Source organism: Myotis nattereri (genome assembly GCF_964212035.1).
Source record: "Myotis nattereri genome assembly, chromosome: X".
NCBI classification, from domain to species: domain Eukaryota; kingdom Metazoa; phylum Chordata; class Mammalia; order Chiroptera; family Vespertilionidae; genus Myotis; species Myotis nattereri.
In genome coordinates, this window is record NC_138078.1 from 136,587,799 (window position 1) to 136,609,724 (window position 21,926).

At 43.7% G+C, this 21,926-nt stretch overlaps 1 protein-coding gene across 1 annotated transcript; it reads right to left on the minus strand.

The window, feature by feature from the left end:
* Window positions 1-730: 730 nt before the first annotated feature.
* Window positions 731-21,516, minus strand: IDS (iduronate 2-sulfatase; the record flags this gene model as incomplete). The annotated part of the gene is made up of 9 exons (XM_081114993.1): window positions 731-1,801; window positions 4,274-4,447; window positions 6,619-6,745; window positions 12,310-12,480; window positions 14,003-14,203; window positions 16,752-16,840; window positions 19,835-20,012; window positions 20,669-20,838; window positions 21,420-21,516. 9 exons carry the CDS (start codon window positions 21,514-21,516, stop codon window positions 1,329-1,331), a joined length of 1,680 nt encoding a protein of 559 aa, XP_080971119.1. The 3' UTR covers window positions 731-1,328.
* Between the last annotated feature and the right edge of the window lie 410 nt (window positions 21,517-21,926).

Sequence of the window (21,926 nt, forward strand, 5' to 3'; positions counted from 1 at the left end):
TGGTTACCACTTACTACACTCTAATTTGCTGTATTTTGTTTTACAAGCATTTACCTTTAAACAATGATGCACTTGTACAAACAGAAATACTAAATATTACTCACTTTTATATAGGGCTCATTAGATGTTTATTTAGAAAGTGGTTGACTCTTGTTATGACTAATGATAATTAATCAGCTTCAACATGTTGGAAATATGAGTTGTGAATATTGCATCCTTTTTAAAATGATATAGGCTAAGTTTATCACTACCACTTGTATTTTTGGTTACTTTCATATTTAGAGAATATAGAACTACATTCTTGGGGATTAGAAATTACCTAATGTTATACTAATAAAAAGTTTTCACAATTCTCAAAATAATTTATAATTTAATAAAGTTAATGTTTTATTTAATCAGTAATTAAAAATAGAATATTTCTTGCCTCCTGGATAAATGGATGTCTGCAACAAAACACCCTTGAAGAGGAACACTAATAAGGTTGTGATTCAATTCATGGATAGTTATTCCTTTAAATGCTTTCTATTGTAAATAACACTCTTTAATAGATGGCCTTTGGGTTCATGGGTCATATTATTTACTAACAAATTATTATTTGGGTCAGAAAGTCTCTAAAAAAATTTAACTGAAATTCTCATACATCTCATGCCTCAAGTTTACTAAGTATTATTTATTATTTGATGTAGAAATTCCACATTAATCACTTCATATATATTTTATATTTGGATTTTGAAATTTTATGATCTTAGAAACAAAAATTTAAGATAAGACTTTAAGACCTTGGCATCTAGCATTATTATTTAACTTCACATTTTAAAAAGAAATTTGGATTACATGTTAACATAATACTTTTAATATATTGGTTTAACTAAGACAAATTATTAAGTTATAGAGAACCAGGAACTTAGTGTTGAACCTAATTTGATATATGCTTACTTTTTTGAAATGTACTAAATTCCACAAAGTATTTCTTGAATATAGTGCTATGTTTGGTTATTATGTTCTTGATATCTAAAGGTATAATAATTTTAGTTTGCTCACTCTGTACATATCCATTCAATAAATAAGCTATGACTGTTCAAAAAAAGGAAGGAAAAGGATCAGCCAAGCCCCAGTTTAATTAACAATTAGAAATTAATAAAGAGCAAATAAAAATGTTTGGCTGTTATATATTTTTAGGCCAAATTATTCATGCATATTTTCATTGCATACCCCTTGGTACCTCTTCAAATATTAAGGGTAATTACAAAATAACCAGCTCTAACTCATTCTGTCACCAGCCAGAAGGGAGCACATTACATATATATGCCCTCTATGGTTGGCACAACTCAAGGTGTCAACAATTGGGGAAGATCTCCACCTTGGGTTTCATTATACATGTTATGATCCTGCAAAGGGTCAGAATCTACAAAGTATAGTTCCCCTGCATGGACATCAGAAAAATTAGCCAAAAATTCATGGGGATTAAAGCTAACCCACACAGTATACCTGTAGTCTATTGTGCGTATGGAATATCCCATGAACTTTATATCTTTTAAACTTGGCTTGTCAGAATTCCACTGAGGATAGTCTGCAGGCCGGGGGTACTGGCTATAGGCAATGGACTCACGGGGATTACCACGGAGGGTCAGATCCTCTTCCAAATCATGAAATTGAAAATGGTTCAGAAGGCTCTGGCCTTCTCGGCACAGCTCCACATGAAATGAGGGACTGGGGCAGCGAGGTGGAACATGCAATCCTGCAAGTCCTGCGAGTGTGGGAAAGAGAGAGACAAGCTCCACAGGGTCCTCGACTTGCCGTCCTGAAGGAGAAAAAGACCCAGCAGAATGGGTTACATTACAGAATTCTGCCACAGCAAAGCAGAATAGGTAAAGGAGCCCATCTGGACTCCACAAGTTTTGTGTTTTTTTATAATATCTATTTTTAGGATAAGAATTTTAGAAACAATCAACTCAGCACCTCACCCAACAGCAGGATGCAAAATGAAGGTGCCCATAGCCCTCTTGGCACTTTTAAAAACTATTGGAATTTTGGAACCACCAGTTTATAATTAATTCAAGCAAGGATCATCAGTGGAAGCCCAAACCACTGAGTAAAAGTCTGTTAAGGAACAGACTACAGATAACCTTTACAATGGCAAGACCTAGCTGACATGACCACCTTAACCAGGTGATCAAACCTGGCATTACTAATAATGGCACAGGCTGCCAAGAAGTGCCCCAATGTGATACAATGAGATCACACAACCTCACATGTAGTGTACATGTTAAAAATGTTTACCCTGAATCTCGTCATGAGAAAACAGGGTCATTGCATAAGACAGCTTGTAAAAATATGAGGTTAGGAAGATAATGAGGACCCAGATCACATAAGACCTTGTTAGTCATTGTAAAGACATTTTGCTCAGAGTAAGACAGGAAAACATAGAAGGCTCCAGAACAGGACTATAACACAATTTGACTTGGGTTTTAACAGGAGCACTTTGGCTACTATGAGGAAGAAAAACTCTAGGGGATCAAGGGCACACCAAGGAGAACTTGGCAAATTATTCCAGTAATCCAGCAAGAAATGGTGGCAGTGTGGTCCACAGCGATGGCAGTGAAATGGTGAGAAATGTAATGGACAGATTCTGAATGGAGAGTGACAGGCTTCCTGATGCACTGCATATCGTATATGGAAGAGTGTCAAAGGAATGCTTGAGGTAAAAGGTCAGAAGTTTAGCTCTGGGCATGTGAGATTGGCTGTTGGAAATCTAAGTCCAAAGTTCAGGAAACAGATACAGGCTAGAGATAAAATTTGGAAATAAACTAGATGACAGTGCAGTTTTATAAATTTATAAGTTGCCGAAAACCTCCCAACAAAAGTTTCAAAAAATATTCTCACTCTAGCTGTTTTGCTCAGTGGATAGAGTGTTGGCCTACAGACTGAAGGGTTCCCAGTTCAATTCCAGTCAAGGGCACATGCTTGAGTTGTGGGCTCAATCCCCAGTGGGGGGCACATAGGAGGCAGCCAATCAATGATTTTCTCTCATCATTGATGTTTCTATCTCTCTCTCCCTCTCACTTCCTCTCTGAAATAAATAAAAATATATTTTAAAAAAATTCTCAACCTGTCAGAAGATCTCTCCAAGTCAACAAAAGCTATATTCATGCCTTTAAACTGTTTAACCTTTTTATCAATGACATGAAAGAAGAGAGAGCATGCAGCACACAAAAATCAAATGTGCAGAAAATAAAAATGGGCAGTAGAAAGCAAACTTGGAAAGATCTAAAAGGGCCAGAATGATGGTCCAAGACCAGAAAAAATTTAAATAGGAATCACTACAAAGTACAGAACGTAGATGTTAAAAAGATGGATTAAATGCAAAACTCCAGAAAGGGGGCAACTTGCTTTAGCAGAGTCGTAGAAAAAGGACTCCCAAAGAGCAAATGTTGTCTAAAGTACATGCCTCATCTCTGCACTGAGCAGATCAAGTCATTAGACAACTCGCAAAAACACCATCCAGGTTGCCTTGTGTGGCAAAGAGGGGATCCTGTCCAAAAGACATTTCTGGAAGTGCTTTCTCAAATTGGAGCATTTTGGAAGACAGAGACCAAGATAACCATGGGTCTAACACCATCTTGAGAGGAACAGTTAATGGACTGGGGATTTCAGTCTAGAGAAGAGAAGGTTATGTTGTTTTCAAAACTTGGAAAGATTGGCACATGGAAATCAAAGTAAACTTGACGGTCACTGTTGGGGAGGGCAGAAGGAGAATCACCTGGTAATGTTACAGAACTAGTGATTCACTAGACTGATGAGCTGCCAAAATGGCAAATGTCTCTCTCTCACAAAGGGCTAAGTCTCTGCCAGAAGTGTGTAGGTAATGGAGTTTTGCTCATCTGTGTTTGTGTATGTGGGAATGGGGGAACAGCCCCTGCCCTAACCGAATCTGCTAACTACTTCCTCTGAGCTCTGAAGTAGGCTGCTGCTGTCTGTCACCTCTAACATAGCCCTTCCCATCCTAGGAATGCCTTTTGCTCCTTTGTCTCCACACTCCTCCACCCCTGCCATTCATGGCTCCTTGTGGACAGGGGCCATACTTGTCATCTCTGGCCCTGCCAGTCCTCCCTTACCCAGAGCATGGAAAATACCCAGGAAACGTGTGTAGGAATGCCAGCAGTGGACAAGAAGGTGGACTGGGTAGGCCCCTAGCCTATGATTTGGTAAAGTGGTTTATATAAACAAAAGAAGCTATTACTCTCAAGCTATATCACTTTAGCATATTGTATACCTGGCTCCATCAATTCTGAGATGGAATCAAAAGGGTCGATGTAAGGGAAAAGCTTCTCGCCTGCCTCTGGAAGTGGAGCCGTCCTTCCGGGAACATAGAACATCAGGGGAACATGAGTAGTGACATCAAAATTGCTGTATTTGGCCCATTCTCCATGTTCGCCTAGAGCCCACCCTGGTTCGTAAAAAAGCACAGAATGACATAAAATGAAATAATCACATTACAGCTTGTTAATTTTAGACACCATTTCATTTCCTGCTATTATTAAAAACCAGAGGAAGCAAAAACTCATCAACTACCAAAAAATTCCTCTAAAATTACCAGGAAAAGGGTGATTTCACCTAATATTACTTTATTTGAAGTTACACATTTATCTTGAATGAGGAAACCTATTAAGAGGAAAACATATTAAATTCTCAAACTAAAATATCTTCTTCTTAGTAAGCAGCTAGCAATATGCACTCAGGTTGGACTCACGGGATCAGTGCCCGGCCCCCAAACCCACCTCCCCTGCTAAGATGGGCTCATTCTTGACTGGGCAGGGACTCCAACAGCTGTAGTGTCATCACTGCCTTATCCTATCTACCTATCTTGACTCAAGTTTCATACCTCTGGTTTTTACATTTGGGTGTGTACCACCAAAGAATAAGCTGTGAAACTATAGCACAATCACTAAAATTAAAAAAAAAGGACAGCTTGTCCAACTCTTAGGGCATAGCACAGATCAAAAAATATAACTTTTGATTGCAAATCTTTAACCTTGACTAAAAACCACCCTTAACCCTGATTTAAAACATCCCTTAAAAAGGTAACTTGAACACTCCAAGTTGGAAATTTCCAATCCTTTTGAGTATTCTTTTTGATATAATAATGCATAAAAGACAGAGATTGTACATTGAGTATTCTGTGTTACAAAATAACCAAAGCCACAGAGTTGCTATGCATAGATTTGAGAAGACTTTTGGAGTTCAGATATACAAAGTCCTGGGAGAGCCCTTTGAGAAGAGCAATTTGTAATCAACTGCAGCTGCTTCAGAGCAAAGAGTGCTTCCAAGTGGGCCTTGCCATCATGGGGTACAAAGGGCTGTGTTAGCACTGCAAGAGGAAACCCAGCACTGAGAAGACAGATCGGAAGTGGATGGCAGTTCATTAGGGAAATAGCAAAAAATTACAACACCTCCATATATAATAAATACACAGGCCTTTACAAGGCATAAGCTAGGTTGTGAAAAATGACACAGAAAACTGTCTATGACATTGTTAAGTCATAAAAAAACAAATCAGGGAACAAAACAGCACACATAGCACAATCAACCCTGCCATGTTTCATTATTAGTATATTACATGCATGCACACACATAACCCGTAGCCACATGCATATGCACAACCAAAAGCTGCAAATGGCCCCCGATCTGTCAGTGACAGTTAGCCCAGGGTAGGATGCTCTGGCCCTATATAATATGTTCCATGAACTTGTTTTTTTCCTTTTTGCAATGAGCACATATTATGTTCTAATATTGCTGTGTTTCATATTAGATGATATTAAATTATTGTTTTCTTGGTTCTTGGTAATGTGGCTATACTTCAAAAAAGCCAAAAATTTTTAGAGATACTGTTCATAAAACTGAACAACCTGGGATTTGCTTCAAAAGAATTCAGAGGTGGGTGTGGAGGATGAGATGAACAAGACTCCCATGAGTGGATACCTGGGTAGCAGGAAGATGAATGGAAACCAAGGAGTTGTTTATCCTTTCCTCTTTGGCATATTTAAAATTTTCAAATTAAAAAGAAATTTAAAAAAGTTAAAAGAAAAAGAAAATTTAAAAAAAGATGTTTTTAGGGGAGGCTAGGGGACTGTCAAGGGCGGGGGGGGAAAGGACACATATGTAATACCCTTTGTAATACTTTAAGCAATAAAAAAAATAAAAAAAAAATAAAAATAAAAAATGATGTTTTCATTTTTTGGAAAAGTGGGAAACTGCCTTAGAAGAGATAATTGTGAACCCCAGGCTCATGGCAGAAAGGATGGAGTGGAGGGGTAGAGGCAGATCTGAAGGCCTTGTTGAGTTCTATCAAAAATGTTTTGGATCTTCCTAAGACCCACCCTCTATGTTAGAAATGGGGGATAAAAAGGCTTCCCACACAAATGGAGGGTTCCTGCTGACTTTATTAAGCAAAAAAATAAAAGGTTGCTACAGATTTCCCCCACCCACCCACTTCTACCATCCCAGCATCTCACATGCTCCTCTGAGCCACAGAGACATGAAGAGAGGTCCCAGGACTAACAAGGCGGTCAGACAAGCACCCCAAGTGAGTGACTCACCAGAGCATTTTAAAATGCCTACCGTGATCTGAGGTAAATGCAACAATAGTGCTGTTGGCCAGCTGAAGGTCATCCAAAGCACTCAAAAGGTGGCCAACCTGCGTGTCCATGTAGGAAACAGAGGCAAAGTAGCTCTGACGTATTTTCCTCTACAAATTTAAAAAAATAATAGTAATAATGAGAGTGACTGTGATTTAAATTGCTGTAGCATAGACAGTGTTCACTTAAACATCCCTCCCAAACACCATCCCTGTGCTGATGCCCTTGATTTTCTCTGTCAAAACATGTCATTCATTTCTATACTACCTACATCCCCTTACCCCATAGTGATTATGCAGGTGTAAAATTAAGATTCTTTTTTAAGGGGATCAGCTTTCACTTAGGGCACAGCAGATGGATTTGCCACTTACTGTTTCTTTCTGTCTCCTTCACATACTCTTACAGGTCCCAGGAGATGACCATGTACATAGAAACTGATCCCTCAGTCCCTCCAAATTCTGCTAAGGGTCACTCCAAAGATACCATAAACCTGTATCCATTTCCTGTTGCTGCTGCAACAAAGGATGACAAAGTGGAGGGCTTAAAACAACAGAAATGTATTGTCTCCCAGTTCTGGAATCCGGAAGTCTGAAACCAGGGTATCCATGGGGTCATTCTCTCTCTGAAGGCTTGAGGAGAAAGTCTTGCCTCTTCTAGCTTCTGGTGGTGGCAGCAGTCCTTGACATTCCTTGCCTTGCAGCTGTAGCACTCACATTTCTGCCTCTGTCTTCACATGGAATTCTTCCTCATGTACCTCTCTTCTCTTCCCAGTCAGATTGAGTCAGGGACCACCCTACTCCAGTAGGACTACTCATTTTAACTTGTTACATCAGCAATGACCCTAACTCCAAATAAAGTCACATTTTGCAGTGGATGGGCCTTTTCCTCTGACTACTTTCTAACCCAGCAGAAGACTGGAAACTGCTTGTCTTCATTGCCTGCAGCTGGCATGTGAGGCTAATTTCTAACAAACACCCAGCAGGTTGGAGAGCAATGGTGGGACAAGAGAGCAGCACACCCTCCATGGTCACTAAACCCAAGAGGGATTTCTGGAGCAGCCAGGCCAAGCACTGATGTAAAAATGTCATGGCCCCTTCTGGGATGACTCCCCTCCAAGCCTTGTTCAGAAATATTAAAGAAAAAGATGAACCCCCACCAAGGATGAGGAATAAGGGGGCCACTGACCTATCAGAGCAGCCACAGCTTCCACCATGTACCCAGCCATCTTACCGGCTGGACCTTCTGGCTTCTTTTCTCACTGCCAGGTGAGGGTAATCATGAGACTCACCTGTTCTATCTGTGAGGTAAAAATGACTGCTATCCATCTAACAACCTTCTCTAAGAGGATTATGCTGAACCTTGGCCTACTTCAACTTTCTACTAGATAAAAGCCTTCAGTCTATAGCTTGGGGAACTTTGATCCTCCTGGAGATCAAAGACACCTGTCAGGATGGCTTGTATCCTATTCAAGACTATGTCTGCCTTCCTATGCTAGCCACTGGAAATAGGGAAAGAAACAGATGTGGTCCTTACCCTTAACAAGTCACCTGTCCAGTGAGGACACAGGCTTAGAGACAAGAAAGTGCACATTACTATTGGGGCCCAGGGATGACATGGGAGAATGAGCCCTCAAGTCAGCCTGGGGAAATCAGGGAAGATTTCACAGAAGAGTTAGCATTTGACAAAGGGTACTGGCAGTCAGACAATTTGGGATAAGGCACACTAAACAGGGGCTATAAAGCACAGGATGGAACAAAATCACCAGAGCAGGGTGTGTTTGGGGCCAGTCAGCTGGCCGCTGTGTATGAAAAATAAAACAACAGGGCCAAGGGGGAGGATGCTGAAAGACAGGTCAGATGATCCAGACCTCATGGGTCCATCCAAGGAGTGGAGGTCCCACACTGGAGGCAAAGGGAGGCACTGAGGATGCTCAGGGTGAGGCGTCAATACAGTCTGGGCTGAAGGTCAGCATGATTCCTCAGGCAACAGCCCAGAGCAGATTCCAGAGGCTCAAGAAAAAATGATACTGTATTAGTGCTGGGCACACAGGAAGGGCTCAATAGACATTTGTTAAATAAACAAAACACACCCAGACCCACTGCAGTGGTCGGGAAAAATGTGAAGAAAGAGCAAGAAGCCAGTATAGATTTGAGAGGGATTAGGGAGAATAAGTAGGAGTGGGAAAGGGGAGGGAACATGCAAGGGAAGGAGACGAGGACTCCAAGGGTAACTCTAGATTTCTCCTTCAGCTGATGGCATGATTCAATGGCTATTTCAATGGCATGGGGGTGGCACAAAAGCAAAGGGGCGGCTAAAGAAAAACAAGAGCAGGAGTGGTGGCCTGGCCATGTGGAGCCTATTGAGCTGAAGTCACCATGGGCAGTGGCCTGGGAATGGCTCTTACAGCCAAGTGGACAGACACTTCTGAAAAGAGGAGGGAGGCTGTGGCTAGAGGAGTAGTTCAGCAGGGTTCAGCTGAGCCTGGCTGTGGAGGAGGGACAGAAAAGAGATAGTAGGGTCTCTGGGGCTAATGTTGGGGAGCAGCACTCCTAAGTGGCAGATGCAGAAAGAGGGGCCTACCATGGGGACTGAAGTCCACCGGGAGGTTGACGTTTCCAGAAAGGGTGGTGCTGATCAACAGTAAGAAAGCAGCAAGGACTCAGGGAAGGTTACACCCATAGGATGGATTTTATTTGTCAACAAGGTCAGTGCTGACCCAGGTGCGAACTCTTTAGTGGGTTGGGAAGGCAGAAGGCTGTGCAGAGGGGGATAAAGAACAAATGGACAGTGAGGCCATGGACACAGCGAGAACAGACATTTCACTCATTCTCCCTTGAAGGGCAGGCAAAAAAAATTGGTAAGGGAGAAGAAACAGGCAGGGGCAAGGGAGGTAGGACTTCTGAAGATGGGATGGATATGATCTCAGCTACGCAGGCTGGGGGAAAATGGGTAAAGAGAGGAGACCTCGTTTTTAGATAATGGCAAGGAGGAGTCAAAGGGCTGGGGGGCCAAGTCCCTGCTGCTCTTCTTGCAAGATTAGGGAGAAGGCTGCTAGCCCAGCACACATGTAAGCATGATTCTGGATACTGGTGAGGGAGTTATTAATAGCACCATTTACCAAACACCTGTTGGGTACCAACTAATCCTCTGAACTATCTTTTAAGGTGAGCATTACCACTCTGATCTTACACAGGAGGACTCCGAGGCTCAGAGCAGTTGATTAACTTGCCTAGAGACACGCAGCTGGCAAGGACCACAGCTAGGATATGTACCCACATCCATCTTTTGCATTCCCCTCCCTTAGACTTTCTACCAGCCTCCATTTCTGAAACAGGAAGCATAGTCATTGCTGAGAGACCAGGCAGAGGGATGTGTGGGGCAGAGGGGCCAAAGGGGTTGAAGGGAGCTGAGCAGAGAGTCTACACCACATAGAATTGCTGGGGCTAGAGGCTGTGTGTGTGTGTCTCTGCCTCATGGCTACATGGATTCGCTCAGGATTCAGGCTTGAGAGCAGAGGTGGTGGCTGCGATCGGGGTACTGCAGGTGTGGCAAGGATAAATGGACATGGGCTGAGGTGCTACCAAGAACAGTAAGTGACCTTCCATGGGGCAGAAGCTATTCAAGGAAGGTGTGAAGCCCAGATAGGTCCTAATCACTGGGGAATAGGAAGAAGCAATCCCAGGGAGGTGTTTAGGGAATGAGAGCGTGGAGTAAGGGAGCTGCAAAAAAAAAAAAAAAGATTGTGGTCAGGGTGGTGAAGAGGAGCTGGCCTGGGAGCTCCTGAGTGTGAAGCTAAGGTGGCCGGCTCATGGAGTTCAGTTAGAAATCTGGGGGTAAAGAGGGCATAGAACTGAGGCTAAAGAATAGAATGAGATGGGGCTTGGGCACAGACCCCTAAATTTGCAAGAGGACAGTGAGCAGGTCCCCAGTTCCAGGTAAATGTGGGCCAGGAACCAGCTCATGAGTATTCCAGGGAGTTCCTCTGGGTCATGCTTTCACCTCTCTGTGTCCAACTGGGCAGCTACACCACCAATGGATAGAGGACAAAAGAACTTTGAAAGAGCCCTCACCAGGCAGCTGACACTGTCCTTGATGCTTTCACATGATCACTGTAGTCCCCACTAAATACCTTTGAAGTAGGTGTTCTCACAGAAAACCTTTCTTCATCTGGTTTCTATTTTACAGATAAAGAATCTAAGGCTCTAAGAGATACAATAACTTGATAGAGGTCATGCAGCTGATATGGGGTAGAACAGAAATTTGAACTGGGACTGTTTGGAACCAACAAAATAAACCATGCAGCTTTGGCATTACATGCTCCATGATCACTAACTGTGTAATCTGGGCCAAGTCACCACACTTCTCTGCCTTTAACGTCCTCATCTGGACAACAGAGATAGCAGGTACCTCATTACATTCCCATGGAGACTACAAGAGAGAACACACACAATACTGAGCACCCTTCCTGGCACAGAGCCCATTTAAAGGGTCATCTTAAGTGACTATTATTAACAAGGTGTTCAACTGTAGCCGTGGGGTTGCAATTCCAGCAACCTTACTATTGGAACTCTTACAAATAGAAATTAGAAACCAAACAAATGGATGAATCTACTGCTTTCTAAACTCTCACTACTACCATCTGAAACTCAGGAAGCAAGTCTATGTGAGGAACACACATCCCACACCACCCAAACTCTTGCTGTCCAAAATCAGGGGTAAAATATGTGTGGACAGCAAGAGATACCTGTACATTATATTTTGTTGTAAACTATACCCTATAGCAGTGGCTCTCAAAGTTCTGTGTGCATCAGAGTCAACTATGTGATATTTTTGGAAATGCAGGATCTCGGGCTCCACTTTCAGCTTCTAGTTTCCTATGTATGAGTGAGGGCCAGGACTCTGAGTTTCTAGCAGCCCTCATGGTAATTCTGATGCAGGTAATAGAGGAAGCACATTTTGAAAGCATGGCCCTCTTCTTTCCACTATAGACTGCCTATTGGAGTATTCACATGGTAAAAGAAGGGCAGGGCTGAATGTGGAATATTCCAGAAATAGCATTGGTCAGCATGTCTTCTACACTCCAGGGAGAGGGTAGCTGATGAGTTAGTGTGCAGCTTCTAACTCTATGTCTGCTCCACCCCCCACCTCATGCAAAGGGAAACCAGATGTTGCAGCTGGATGGCACTGGCCATGTTGGTGCCCCAGCTCCTTCTGCTCCAAGACCCTGCTCACCAAGAGACCCTGCATCATTCTGAGAGTGATGCATGCCCATGTTGCATTTTCCTCAGAGGGGACCTGCAAGTACCAGCAAACTGAGTGTTCTGGGCATCACAGGAGTTGCCCACCACCCTATAACTGATGAACTGTCACTTAGATTAAATAGCATACTCCATGAGTTACTGATGATCATCCAGGCCTCTTCCTCACCCCTGTGCCCACATCCAGTGAGTTATCAAATCTCCAGATGCCTCTTTCTTTGGAAGTGGAGACACTGACTGGGAGACACTTTATCCATGCAGCACTTCCCATGTCCTAAATGCCTCCAGACCACCCCCAACCCCAGCAATTTGTAAGATGCTTTGGACAGAGAAAGTTCTTAGTACATAGTATCTACAGAGAAAAGTGACATCATGCCCTAAGTGTCTAATACTTCCCCAAAATATGTTCTTGGTACCTGAAAGTCCACAGGAATTGAGCCATAGGGCACACTGAGGTTTAAAGCTTCGACGTCCTCCCGCTGCCTGATGTCCATCCAGGGGTTATAGGCTACAGGAGGGAGGCCAGGAGGGACATGGGGATCAGGAGCCAGGGTGATGTTCTCCAAGGGATACAATTTCTGAAACTCCTTGAAGAAAAGCACGTAAAGCCACCAGATTGTCACTCTTTTAGCAAAGGCACAGGGCTGAGACTCTATCAGTATTTATGTTGCCTTTTTTCTAAGCCTGTGATGCATTCACATGGTGACTCACTAACACTGCTTAGGCATTTCCCCATCTGAAAGTCAGACCTTAAGTCACTCCCATAAGATGCCAATGGTAATGAAATACTGTGACTTGTTTTCAACAAACAGAGTAGCGACAGCTCTCTTCCCTCATACAAATCATGCACTCCTGTTCCTATCTCCCCTCCATTGCAACTAGAAAAAGTGTGGAGAGGTGTTGTCAGTTCCCCAAACCATCCTCAGGTTCATAATTCACTGGAACTCAGTACACAGTCATACTCATGACTATGATTGATTACAGTAAAAGGAGACCAAACACATTCAGCAAAGAAGAAAGCCACATGGATGAAGTCTGGGGAAAACCAGACACAAGCTTCCAGAGTCCTCTCCCAGTGAAGTCACACAGGATGTGCTTAATTCCCTCAGCAACGTGTTGTGTGATAACATGTATGAAATGCTGCCACCAGGGAAGCTCATTAAAGCCTTAGAATCCAGGGTTTTTACTAGGGCTGGTCACCCTGGCATTCTCTGCCTACACATACCAAACTTCCAGACTTCATGCAGGAAGGTAAGGGTTTGCATAAACAGTATAGTTATAGTGAGCCACTCATCAGTTCTTGGAATGGTAGGAACACTCCAGAGATTCAGGTTTCCAGCCAGGGTCAAGCTCATAAGCAAAACTTCCAAAGGATATAGTGAGGCCTGCAAGGTTAATTCTTCTGCACAAAAAGCAAAAGAAGTGAGACTCATTCCATCAAGGGACCTGACAGCTCCTGCTAGGAAGGTGAAATCCCTGGGCCAATCTAAGCAAGATACCAGCAGCATCAAGGAACATGCCTTCTGGTCTCAACTCTCCTCATGAGCAAGGGATGAGAAGTTAAAAAAAATGGGCTGCTCAGGCCCAGGGAACACACAATAAAAAAAAAAAAAACTAACAATGATAGGGAAAAGTATTTTTTAAAAGATATTACAAGCTCTAAATGCAAGTACAGGATTTGAGGTTCCAACAAAAATGCAGTGTCGTGTGTATGCGGAGTCTGAGCTGACAGGCTCTGGGGTAAAGGGCTTATGAAGAGGGATTCACATTCCTTGGAATTGTGTCCCAAGGACCATCCCCTATTGCAGGCTTTGGCAGCTCTGACTCTTCTCTATAATGATCTCACCAACCAACTCAACATTTGTTCATTGAGTTCAAGGAAAAGAAATAAAACCCTCCAATGGGGGAAAGTAGAAAGCCAAGCATTTCCAACAAGATTCTTATATGTACTAAGTCTACTACTTAGCCTTGACCTCTGAATCCCATCTTCACACCACTGAGTATATTAGTGATGGCAGGATATGGCCACCTTCACTACACAAATCCCTTATTTAACAAAGAGCACAGCTGTCATGACTATGTTGGATCAGCCCTCAGCCAGCTCTTCACCTTGGGGTATCTGAAGGGGATGTGTGGCTTGTGATACCCAACAGCCAGGAAGAAAGGACTGGAAGATGTTTTCATTTTTTCCAACAATTGTATGGCTTTCTTGGTGCTCTGTTTATCAGGCAAGGTACCCTCAGGTATGTCTGCCATATCCACAGGGCAAATCAGGTTGGCATGGAGTTCTCCATCTGGCCCTTTACATGTCTTTCAAAACAAAATATATAAAGTCAGCTTGTTAGGTGCAAGAAATAGAAGTCATGGATTTTACACACACAATGTATTTAACATTCATATCAGCAGCCCAGCCCATTAAGTATTAGTCATTCAGAACAGGGACACAGGAAGTAGAACTTAAACACAGAAGCATTTCTGCTTTTTCAGAGAAGGGCCAGAAAGCCACCAGCACTTACCTCCCTGCTGTTAATCCTCTGTCTCTAGATCATAATTAAAGGAAACCCAAGTAAACTAATGATAAAAAAAAAATCTGCCTCCAACTCAATAAAGAAATGAGCCCATTTAAAAATGGCCAAAGGACTTGAATAGATATTTCTCCGAAGAAAATATACAAATGGTCAATAAGTACACATAAAGATGCTTAACATCTTTAGTCATCATGGAAAAGCAAATCAAAACCACTAGGGTGGCTATAATGTTTACAAATGGAAAATAACAAGTGTTGGCAAGGATGTGGAGAAATTGGAATTCTCATACATTGTTGGTGGGAATGTGAAACAAGGCAGCTACTTTGAAAAACACTCTGAGAATTCTGCAAAAAGTTAAACATAGTTATTATATGACCCAACAATTCCACTTGTAGGTGTATAACAAAAAGTAAAAACCTAAGTCCACACGAACACTTGACCTAGTGATTCTACCCAAGAGAAGTTAAAGCTTGGGTCCGTACAAAAACCTGTGCATGAATATAGCAGCTAAAAAGTGGACATAACACAAATGCCCATTAATTGATGAATGGATAAATAAAATGGATTACTCTCTGGCTATAAGAGTAATGAAGTTCTGATCCATGCTACAAAATGGATGAACCTCAAAAACATTATACTAAGTGAAAATAGCCAGACATAAAAGGACATACACTGTATGATTCCACTTATACAAAATGTCCAGACAAGGCAAATCAAAGAGAAAGATCAGTTTTTGCCACAGGCTGGGGATTGAGAGGAAATGGGTAGTGAACAATAATGGGTACAAGGCTACTTTTGGGGGTAACAAAATGGACTTAAATTGATTTTGGTGATGGTTGCACAACTCTGTGGTTATAATAAAAACCACTGAATTGTACACATTAAAGGGTGATTTTTATGGTATGTGAATTGTATCTCAAAAATTTTAAAAATGTTTTCTTCAATTTCAAAGACAGATTAAGATGACAGTCTATGGAATTACCAGATCCTCAACCACACCATGCACAGAATTTAACCTACTGCTTCATTTACCAAAGTGGCCATGCTGGCCAAAGGCCAATGTCAGTTTTGACCATGATTTCCACCTTACAAAGACCCAGGGGCAGTGTCAGCTGCTGCTCCATGTCAAATGGGAGCATCTTTCCACAGGCTGCCTTGTCCACCCAGCCCCAGGCTGGACAGCCCAGCACCTGACTCCCAGCATCTGCTCCCCTCTATATGATCTCCAGCACTCCCAGAGGATTTGGCACAGTTATAGCCACCACTTTGAGAACAAATGTAGAGTGGGGACATGGACCTGGCATTTGAGGTCACTAAAAAGTAGCAAAATGGCCTGGCTGGCATGGCTAGTGGTTGAATGTTGACCTATGAACCAGGAGGTCATGGTTCGATTCCCAGTCAGGGCACATGGTCAGGTTGTGGGCTCGATCCTCAGTGTGGGGCGTGCAGGAGGCAGCCAATCAATGATTCTCTCTCATCATTGATGTTTCTATCTCTCTATCTCTCTCCCTCCTTCTCTGAAATCCATAATATATATTTAAAGTAGCAAGATGGCTTCAAGGAATGTAGGGATTGAGATGGGGTCTTCCAATCTCATTCTGTTAATACTCAAGCCTTAAGCCAAAGGCAAGAGCCCATAGCTTTAAATCTACATAAAATGGAAAGTTTTCAAGAATTTAAAATACTCCACCACACCACCCCCCACAAATCCACACCCTTCTCCATATGTATCTAAAAGCCTCCAAGGAGCATGCCATTTCTCAGTCCTGCAGCTGGTTTTCTGAATTGCTTAAATATGGGTTTCAGTTTCACTTATAGATTGGGAATTCATCTGAACCAAGAATAAATTACTTTGTATATTCCTTTTCTTCCATAATGCTCTAAATTTTTAAAACTCCTATCAAAGATCTCAGCACCTGAATAAACCCAGTAGGCCTAAGACAGACAGACAGATTATCTGGGCTGAAGGTCCTGGAGCACAGGTCTCTCTCTCCCCCTTCCATGTCTCAGCATCTCCTATAACACTCAGCACAGAGCTTTACCCAGAATGAGCACCAAGGAGCCATTAAATGAGTCTTACACACTAGAACGTACGGTTCTAGAAGAAGGCATTCCCGCTCGCTTCTAAAACAAAGCCACCTCTCCCACTGGACCTAATGCCAAAGATCTCAACACTTGTCTCTGTCAAGTCAAAATCGCAAACAAAACCCACAAACCTCAATGGATAACCAGCTTGAAAGAAGGTACAGCATACACAATAGTTAACCTTAAATTACTAGACAGTGTAAAAGTGGTTCCTCTTCGGAACCATACCCTGTTCACATACTTACCTTAGTATTTTCATACTTTTCAGAGGAGGGATGATAAGGTGGAACCGACCAGCTATATGGAGAATCATCACTATGATTAGAAGATATTCCTTGAGGTGGGGAGAAAAAGAAAGTCACTAAATAAAACATGAAGGGTCTTTCAATGCCCTCCTCACCCTAAGTTAAAAATTTGTAAACATTTAGGGAAGTATCATCTCCCCTTTTGGGCCTCGGTTTTTTAATCTATAAAATCAAGAGCTTAGGCCACATAATGATAAATCCCCCTAAAGCCAATTCTCTCTAGGTTTCTATTCAAGCACTAAGCATCTGACCTCCCAGTCTCTAAAGCCCTCATAATTCATGTTAGGCTATTAGGAAGAAACCTAAAAGGGTGAGATAAGCCAATCTGTTACAGCAACATAGCCCTGCAGCCCTCACTGGAGCCTCTCACCTGCCCTATGAAGAAGGTGGCAAAGGCACATACACCACCATGGGCTGGGTGGGGAAGAGGAGGCTCAGAGAAGGTTAGTGCTATGCCTGATGCCAACCAGATATTACATGATTGAGCCAGGACCCCAGGCTCAGTGCTCATTCATGAAGCATACTACTAAACCCATCCTAAACTCAGCAGTTAACAGCCTATTTGGGAAGACAAAATAACAATGTGTGAAACCAAGGAATCAGTGCCAGCTATCTAGAGTAGAAGTACTGTGTTAAGTGGGAGAGGCCCCAGGCCCAGAGATAATGTGGGTCTGGTAACGTTCACAGTGAGGACTTTTGAGTCAGCGAGGCTTGCAAGGAGTCTTAGGGGAAGTGCTACCAAGTGGATCTGAGAGGATTAGCCAGGAGGAGCAGAGAGGGTAGCATAGTCAGAACCCCGGAAGAAAGAGCATTATCAGCACAGTGAAATACTTAGGGGGCAGTGGGTGGGGGGGCTCATCAGAACAATAAGAATAGTGGATAGAGCAGAGGCCACTGACAGACCTGAATTCAAATCCTGGCACTGCTCCTTAGTACTTGTGCAACCTTGGGCAAGCTACTTGACCTCCAACAAGCCTCAATTTCTTCCTCAGGAAATGATGACTATGATAAAAAAAAACAAAACCCTTGTTTGCTGTTGAGGAGAAGATTAATGGAGCAGCCAGCACAGTTACTGGTACATAGCTAGCATTGAATCAAAGGTGGCTGCTGTCATCCTTGACAGATTCTTCCCTGATAGAACAAGGTCTTGAGAACAAAGAACAAGTTGAAAAATGTATTTCCACAAGGACTGCAAGCAAAGCCTTTGTTCTCTGGCTAACACTCTGCTTCGAGCCTGATCCCACAATCTAACCATCAGGAGGAAGGAGGTAAACACCACCACTCAGGCCATATCTGGCCTTCCTTCCTGAAACAAAATCTCCCCTCTGCTTTATTTCCTCATCTCCCCAAAACTCTCTTCCCTCCAGCTGTTCTCAGACAAGGGGTTATCATAATATGAGTACTGACTGCAGAAAGTTCTCCTGATGGTGGGCTTTTATTTGCACAAAATATTTTTGACTGACTCACCTTCAAAACTGGGCCCAACTTAGCCTAGCCTAAAGTTACCCTCAACCTGGACTGGCCAACTGGGTTCCAGAAGAAGGCTGTTGATCCTGACAATGTAAGCAGTGTACAAAAGGAAAACTACTGAAAACGTTCAAGTAGTAAGCCCTAATGCAGTGGTTCTCAACCTGTGGGTTGCGACCCCTTTGGGGGTCGAACGACTCTTTCACAGGGGTCGCCTAAAACCATCAGAAAACACATATATAATTACATATTGTTTTTGTGATTAATCACTATGCTTTAATTATGTTCAATTTATAACAATGAAATCGGGGTCACCACAACATGAGGAACTGTATTGAAGGGTTGCGGCACTAGGAAGGTTGAGAACCACTGCCCTAATGGTAAGCACTGTGTTCTATACAGGGCTTGGGTTTTTCTATGCACTTTCACACTCCTGAACTACCTGCACTGAATACTCCCCTGGTAGGTAATTAAGGTAGTTATGACTTCAGCTTCCTAGAGAAGAATCTGAGGCTCAGAGGGTGAATGATTAGCTCAAGATCAACTGCACAGCTAAGAAGTGGCAGAGCTAGAACTGAAACCCACGGGCCTAGATTCCTGGTGGCACTGCCCATCAGTAGTTCACTCTGCCTCCAGAGATGTTCATCTCAGCTCTATGTGGGACAGCAAAGATCTGAAAACAACTTGGACTAAAGTACAGTAGATCTATATATTAGACTACTGGGCTGTCATTTTTTAAAAAACTTTGCATGAAGAGTAACTATATGGGAAAATTTTATGTTAAAAATCATGATATAAAATTATATGTACAGAATAATCTCCAATCAGAAAAATAATGTGCCTAGAATAGGGTGGACATCAAAATACAGCTCCCCTGTATCAAAATACAGGGTGCTGTGATTACAAGTGTTTTACATTTAGTTTATACTTCCTTTTTGTCCAATAATCATGCAATTCTTCTGTAAGTTAAAAAAAAAAGTCTTAAAGTTTGTCTGTGCTTAGCATTCTCATTTTGGCATTCGAGAGAGTCAGTTTATCAAGCAGTGTTGAAGGTCAGGATTTGCAGTCCCTGACACTCTATAGGTCCTGGGTATCAGCTTACACTGCTTTTGCTGACCTAATTCACAGACCTTAAGCAGCAGCCCCTTCTTTAGGCAAGACAGCAACAACAGCTCTGGCTACATGGGACATCTTCAGATGTTCTAACCCTTAATCCCTAACTTACAAGGACCCTGGAGTACAGAGGGTCAGGCACAGAGCTAGAATCTCATCCAATCCAGTGCACATTCTTCCACCCCATGAGCTGAATGAATCAAACCACACCATGACTAATTTCTGTAAGGAAGAAAAACTCCTACCCTTTGTTATTTCTATCCTTTTTACCCCCTTTCACTCCTCCTGCCAGGTTGAGAAGTAAGATTTTTATAAAACGTCAGTAGTGAATAATGAGGTGTCCACCTAGCCCTAAGAGGTTTCTGCAAAGACAGCCCCAACCCCAGGACAGAATCCCCAGTGCTTGGACATGAATAACCCAGAGTTTGGACAGCAAGCAGTACCTGGGTGAAAGACTTTTCCAACTGACATGGTCACGTAGCCATTCTCTTTGAAGTACTGGGGGATGGTGGAAAAGTTTCCAGCCTGCACTCTCCAGTAGGAGTTGAAGTCATACAGGCGGGTGGTGTCAGGTCTCCTCCCTGTGAGGAAGGAAACTCGGCTAGGGGCGCACACTGCTTGCTGTTAGGGAACAGAAGCAGAGGGAAACATCATCAGAGAAAAAGAGTCTGGGAGCTAAAACGTAACCAGGCAACCTACCAAGTCCTCAGCAAACAGCTTGGCAGCTGAGTCATGCAGATCTCAAAGCCAAACAATGGGATTTGGGTTTCACCCAGTCACCAGAATGTTTCCCAGGAAAGAGGGAGGGAAGGCCTCAGCCCCTCAAACCAGCAGATGATTATGTCCTTCTACACAATAGTGTCTCACAGGTGCACAGAGCAGGCAAGGGTCTTGGGGGTGCCCTCACTAATGAGATGAAGTGCAACCATGGCAAACTGACTGGCACTCACTCAAAGTTAGCCAGCAGGTCTAAGGGTGCCATTCTATAGCACCCCTTCCTTCTCAGAACCAGGCAACCCCCTCTATGGAGAAGAAGGCTGAGCATGTTAGGGCCAGGGTATTACTTGGGTCCAAGGAGGAGGGGAACCTTGAAAGTACAAGCTTCCTTGTTAGTAGACAACCAGGTTATCACAACTGCCATTTTCCAGATGATGCTTCCCTCTAATAAAGATATGCCTGGCACAATCAGGGGCATCTAACAACTGCTGAGGTGACCCCCCTTCTCCAACCCTCAGTGCACAAGTCACACATACATACCTAGAGAACCCCAGACATACCTGGGCAAAGGCATTCTGGAAGAGGAGACTGTGGGATGCCAGTTGGTCGATGTTTGGAGACCTTATGAGCTTGTCCCCATAACAACCCAGGGAGAGACGCAGGTCGTCCACAATGATTAGAAGGACATTCAGAGCATCTGCACGGGAGGGTGCGGCTTCAGTGAGATGACCTGCACAGACACTGAACCCAGATCATGGTAGGTGCTAGGGTACTGAAAGGTCCAAACTGTGCCCTGCACCTTGACAAACCAGCTAACCAAGCCAGAGATGTGGGAGTCGGTGCACAGAGGAAGCCTCAGACCTGGGTAGTAGGGTTAGGCTTTGGCCATGGCCTCAAGCCTGGATGAGGGAGGGAGAGAGGAAGAGACCAAGGGACAAAGAGGGAGAGAGAGGGAGGAACGGTTAAAAGAACAGAAAGAAGAATTTGGGGAAGGAGGGATGTATGGATAGAGGGAAGAAAAGACAGTAAGAGGAAGGAAGGAAGGAAGGAAGGAAGGAAGGAAGGAAGGAAGGAAGGGAGGGAGGGAGGGAGGGAGGGAGGGAGGGAGGGAGGGAGGGAGGGAGGGAGGGAGGGAGGGAAGGAACAGAGGAAGGGAGGGAGGGAGGGAGGGAGGGAAAGAACGGAGGAAGGGAGGGAAAACTATGAGTGAGGGAGCGAGAGACTAAAGGATGAATGTACAGAGGAAAGAATGGAGGGGAGCTGGGAGGGAGGAAGAGAGCCCCACAATCAGGGCAGGGGCACAGGCATCACCTTTGGAATTGTTGCCTGGCGCCACGGATCCTAGAAGGGTGCAGAAGGAGCCCAGGACCAGGCCTAGCAAGAGAAGGCCCCGGTCCGACAGCGGCATTTCTGCCTCAGTGCGACTGCTCCAGAGCGAAGGTGACCAGTCGCGGCGGGAGGGCGGGGCACAGCCACCTCCGCCACCACCGCGGACTACGCAAACAGGGCCTCTGGGGCCTGAGCGTCACGGCGCTAGTGCGCTTGCGCGCCTGTTGCTAGCCTCGCCCCGCTGGGGGCGGGGCCTGGTGGAGAGACAGGCTCTTGCTTCTGATCCTCTTTGGAGAGCTGCTGCAGTGAGTCTTTCAAGGTGTTTACAAAGATTTGAGATGCAACCACTGTTTTTAAAAAGCACTTTCCTGCTTCTTTGCTCCTACTGTACTTTTCACCTGCAGCCTTTCCCTTCCCTCTTCTCTCTATAAAAGTCACTTTTCCTTACAGACCACCCTAAATGCCATTCTCCTTCAGTGAGGCCCTTTG